At 48.2% G+C, this 5518-nt stretch overlaps 1 protein-coding gene across 1 annotated transcript; it reads right to left on the bottom strand.

The window, feature by feature from the left end:
- Positions 1–2534: 2534 nt before the first annotated feature.
- On the bottom strand, positions 2535–4544 carry LOC102851233 (cancer/testis antigen 47B-like; the record flags this gene model as incomplete). The annotated part of the gene is made up of 3 exons (XM_006885114.1): positions 4335–4544; positions 3418–4293; positions 2535–2585 (listed from the first exon to the last, which is right to left on the bottom strand). Coding segments are annotated over exons 1-3 (1137 nt in total), but the record flags the coding sequence as incomplete, so codon positions are not given.
- Positions 4545–5518: the final 974 nt, after the last annotated feature.

The following is a 5518-nucleotide window of genomic DNA, read 5'->3' as shown; positions in this document are numbered from 1 at the left end:
TCCATAATAGTAAAGAGATAGATGTCAACAAATGGATAGAAATATTGTACAGCTACACACTGGAATATTATGCAGCATTGAGAAACAAAGAACTTGTAAATCACTACATGACATGGGTAAGTCTGGAAGACATTATGCTGAGTGAAATATCTCAGTGCCAAAAGGACAAATACTGCATAAGATTGGCGTTATAAACAGGATTGGCACGGGGCTAGGGGTGGGACCAGAGCAGAGAAAGAATGAATAGTGCACTGGAATAGGTGAAGGGAAGGACTACCTGAAAGTATTGCATGATTAATCTGGAACAAAGTGAATTCTGGGAAGGGGGAAGGAGGAATTAAATGAATGAATAAAAATCCAACTTTCCTGTAAAATTTCACTAGAAGTCACAATAAAAACATAAATAAAACCTCTCATTGTTAGCTTTTTGGTTTAAGCATACTTTGAGAAATGCTGTCAAGTATATATGTAAAAGGTACGAGAAAATTACCAGGTCACTGGATATCACTTCTGGGGTGATAAATTTTGGAACAAAATCAGTATTGATAAAATTTTCTTATACTTAAGTAAAAGGAAAACACTCAAAAAAGTGATGTTCAGGCAAGTTTATTCATCCTTCATTTCTACTCTTCTAAGCTGCAGGATGAAATGAAAGAAAACAAACAATTATACAGCTTGAACTGGCACTTGTGATTTTCTTACAATCTAAACAGTCCTATTGATGTCTAGTGTATTTGTTTGCTCTGACTCAACAAGGAGAGAAGGATGCCCTTTTCCTCTGATAACTTGCCCCCTTGGATGGCTGGGTGCTTTGTGCATCCTATGGTGTCAGTTACTTGATCAGAGACCCTACTCAGTACCACAAATGCTTGTTTTTTGTTGTCTATTTCTTGAGAGATCACACTGGGATATGAAGAATCCTTTCTTTACAAAAATTGTCTAGGACCACTATTACAAAAGGCTATGGAAGGTTTATACACACATAATATCCATCTTGGAGGGTTAACAGGGATGAGAAGGGAGGGAAAGAAGAAGGAAAATTAATAGAAAAGTTGGGTGAAGGGAAAGGCAATGTACAATGAGGGATTGATTAAATATTGTAGTTAATTACATTAATCAATTGTAATTAATGCAATAAAATTTCTGTGAATGATTACATGAAAAACCAATATGATTTGTAAACCTTCACTAAAATAAAAAAATAAAAAATAATGAAGCACTTATTTGTTCCACAGATTATTTTGGCTCAAGCTTTCCTGGCCCTGAGTTTCAGCAACTATCATATTAGAATCTCCTATGAAACACACAGCTATGTAAATGAAAAAAAATAAGCAAAAATTGGAAAGATAGCATAAATGTTAATAATTTAACATTTAAAATACATGATATACTATAAGATTTAATTGCAAATTCAGGGATGAATAATACTATGACCAAGATTCTTTTGATTGTCTTAAAATACCAAAAATCTAAGACTGACAAATATTTAGATATTCATCATAAAGGGAAGCTGTGGTGGCATATATCAATAGGGAGCTGTGCTGCCAACCCAAAGGCAGATACTTCTCTGATGGTTTGAATCAGGGTGAAGTCTCTCTCAGGGAGGAGTGATAGGGAATGGCAAAGGACACACCGACAGAGGAGATTAATCAGAACTGACTTTGACAAGCACTGTGGCAATTGGACAATTAAAACAGACATTCGGATGGCGGGGAAGAAGAACAAACTGGGGAGGAGGGTGGAGAGAATGGTGCGGCAATGAAGGAGTGAATGCCCAGAATCCCTGTGAGTGTTCATTGAAACTAATAAAATTTAATAATAAAAAAAAAAGGAAAACTCAAAAACTCTGATGGTTTGAATCCTCTCCTTGGGGAGAGGGGGTGGTAATCTTTCATGGAACTTTTATCAGTGGAAAGTCAATTGCAAGTCAGATGTGAGATTCTTAGTCAAAGCAATGAATAAAAAGATCATTAAATGTGGTCCTAATAGAAATTCCTGACTCTTTAGGTTAGTCACATCCTAAAAGCCATTGTCTCCTAGTTGGTATAATTTCCTTATTCAATTAATGACAACCCAGCTAATGCACAGTCCAGCTGCATTAGTTGCTGCTTCTGATAACTGATATCTTCTAAACAGAAGCTGTCTCTGTTAAAGGATTTGACAGATTAATGTTTTGCTGTTAGTCTCACAGATGGAGGATAAAGGACTTCATAAGATCAAATGAAGTGTATTTCAGAATGGACTGTATTTTATATCATCAGGTGTCTGAATATCCATTCTCTGTAAATTGGACTGAATTTTAATCTCCTCCCATGTGACTAACGGCCTCTGAAAACTCACTAGAGGGCCAACTACGAGTCAGTCCCGAATTGAAAAACAAAGTTCTCAGTAAGCAGTATATACCAAGAAGAGTGTGATGATACTCCAGGTCCCCAGATTGACAGCCACAAGATTCCTGGGAGCTATGCTTGGTGTTCTTGGTCTTCCTTTTCCCTTCCCTCCTCCTCCTTCTTCTCCTTCTCCTCCTTCTTCTCCTTCTCCTCCTCCTCCTCCTCGTCCTCCTCCTCCTCCTCCTCGTCGTCCTCCTTCTCCTCCTTCATCTCCATCTTTTCTTCCTCAGCCGTTTCTTTCTCGTTCTCATCTATTTGGACATTTTCATCACAGATTACATGGTGACATGGATTTACTCCTTCAGCACAGAAAATGCAATTTGGGGATCAGATACCCATGGGAGAAATATCTCAAGTCACACTCCCAGGAGACTTGCTCTGCTCTTCGAAGAGAATAAGGAAAAAGGGCTCACCATGTCCTACAGATTGACAGAGCATCCCCTATCCACCAGTTCTGCTACTTCATAGTCTGCAGTGATGTCACTTCCCTCTTTCTCCATGGCCTCCCACCTTAAAGGGCTAAGTACTTCTGGCTCTTTAGAGAAGAAAGGGTCAGAATCCTTGGGGTCTGACTGCATTCTGTCTCCTTGGGCTAGAAACTATTCCTTTGCCCCAAAGATTAATTTTAGGGTGAGGTCTGAATGTTTCCCTTTTTACCAAGTGTTCCCATATCGGGTCATCGTATACTTGAGATCAACTTTCTAAGGCTCTTTTATGTATCTTTTTAAAAGCCATCCACGCAACATGATGTACTCCAAGTGTTTCCTTTTTGCCTCCAAGCTGCCATTTGCTCCCAAGCACCCTCCTGAACACTTACCCTAGTGAGGGTCGACCATAAATGGCAGATAACCTCACATTTCGACTCAGAACTGGTGGAGGGAGGTTGGTTTCCCTCGGGACTTTATGTAAGGATCGTTGTAGGACTGGGCTTCCAATTTAGCACTTTTGGCCCAAGTGGGTTGCGCTGCCCACTTCACTGGAGGCCAGTGTGCGCTGGGCAACAGGTGAGCTAGGGTGTCCTGTGGGCCGGGGTCTGGTGCAGGGGATCTTTACCTTGTGGGGCTGTGGCCTCATTTAGGTGCTCCTGGGCCTCCTGATAGGCATCTGTATCTGCCTGTGGGGGCTCCCCAGTCTCGTGTTGTGGTGGTTCCCCAGCTTCGTGATGAACAGCTGCATGTGTGGGCTCCCCTTCCTCGTGATGTGGAGCCCCATACAGGAGCTCCCCTGGCCCCTCCTGGTAAGGAGGATCCTCTGGAGGCCCCTCGAGCCCCTCCTTCAGGGGCCCAGGAAGCCCCTCTTGATACATGGGACTTTGGGGGAGTTCCTCAGGCCCCTCCCGATGTGCGGCCTCCTCTGGGAGCTCATTTCCAGCGTGGTCCAGGGCCTTAGGTGGTGGCAGCGGTGGGTGCTGAAGGGAGGCCTGGGGGGCAGCAGCCGTGGCAGCAGAGACAGCAGTAGCCGAGGCAGTGGTAGTGGCCCCTTCGGCCAGGCCCTCGCCCCAGCCCCCGCTGGAAGGCTGCACGGGAGGCAACTGGGCCAGTGTATCATGGCCCTCATGAAGCCCCGCCCGCGGGCGCAGAATCAGGTAACCTGTGCGCGGGCGAACCGGCACATGATGGTTGTAGTATATACGTTGCAGCATGGTGTGAACAAGATCAAAAAACACAAAATGTAAACCCAGCACGGGAAATTGGAATGAGTCCACCATGCCCTGGACGCCAGCCGTCTCACTGTCTTCTTCCGCTGGCCTGATGTCTGAGCCCTTGGTGTCTGCCCCTTGGGTCATGGATGGCAGCCCCTTGGGCCCACCTGATGGCAGCATCGGGCTCTCCACCTCCTGGTGCACGTCCTTTGCCTCCTCGGGGGTGACCACCATCTCCACCTGCTCGGAGATGCCCCCCACCTCCTCAGGGGCGTCCAGCACCTTCGCCAGGATGCCCCTACCTCCTCGGGGACGCCCTCTACCTGCTGGCTAATGTCCTTCTTTTCCTTGGGGGTGTCCCCCACCTCCTCAAGGATGCTCTCCATCTTTTTGGGGACCCCTGCAACCTCCTCCAAGACGCCCCTCACCTCCCCAGGAGCGTCCAGCACCTTCGCCAGGACACCCCCTACCTCCGTGGGCATGCTCTCCATCTGTTTGAGAACGTCCACCATGGCCTCTATGTCACCGTCCACCTGCTCACGGATGCCCCCCACCTCTTCAGGGGTGCCCAACACCTTCGCCAGGTCTCCCCCTACCTCCTCAGAGACGCCCTCTACCTCCTCAGTGGTGCCCACCCACCTCCTCTGGGATGCTCTCCATCTTTTCGGGGACCACTTCAATCTCCTCTGACACACCCCATCTCCTCTTGGATGCCCTCCATCTTTTCTGGGACCACTTCAACCTCCTCCAAGACGCCCCCCACCTCCTCCGGGGTGCCCAGCACCTTCACCAGGATGCCCCCTACCTCCTCGGAGATGCTTTCCATCTGTTTGGGCACGTCCTTCCCCTCCTCAGCCTTCACCTCCATCTCTTCGGTTATTCCCACCGCCTGCTTGGGGATGCTCTCCATTTGCTCGGGGACGTCTTTCACATCTTCAGTGGTGCCTTCCATCTCAAGGGAACCCTCTCCCTGCTGGCCGATGTTCTTCACCTCCTCCATGTCCTCGGGGACGCCCTCCACCTGCTAGGAGATGCCCCTCACCTCCTCAGGGGTGCCCAGCACCTTCACCAGGACACCCCCTACCTCCTCGGGGACGCCCCCACCTCCTCCGGGGTCCCTAGCACCTTCGCCAGGACGACCCTACCTCGTCTGGGATGCTCTCCATCTGTTCAGGCACGTCCTTTACCTCTTCGAGAGTGTCCACCATGGCCTCTATGTCACTGTCCACCTGCTTGGGGATGCCCCCCATCTCCTCAGGGGTACCCAGCACCTTCACCAGGTCTCCCCCCTACCTCCTCATGGATGCCCCCTACCTCTCAGGAGCACCCTCCCACCTCCTCGGGGATGCCCTCCATCTTCTCAGGGATCCCCTCAATCTCCTCAGAGACACCCCCTCAGCTCCTCAGGGGCACCCACCACCTCTTCTAGGTTGCTCTCCCATCTTTTCCGGGACCCCCACTACCCTCTCAGAGACGCCCCTCACCT

This window comes from Elephantulus edwardii, unplaced genomic scaffold (assembly GCF_000299155.1).
Source record: "Elephantulus edwardii isolate Elephantulus edwardi_28Jun2011 unplaced genomic scaffold, EleEdw1.0 scaffold00040, whole genome shotgun sequence".
Classification (NCBI taxonomy): domain Eukaryota; kingdom Metazoa; phylum Chordata; class Mammalia; order Macroscelidea; family Macroscelididae; genus Elephantulus; species Elephantulus edwardii.
Note: the sequence above shows the minus strand (reverse complement) of the source record. Positions and strands in the feature narration are given on the sequence as shown.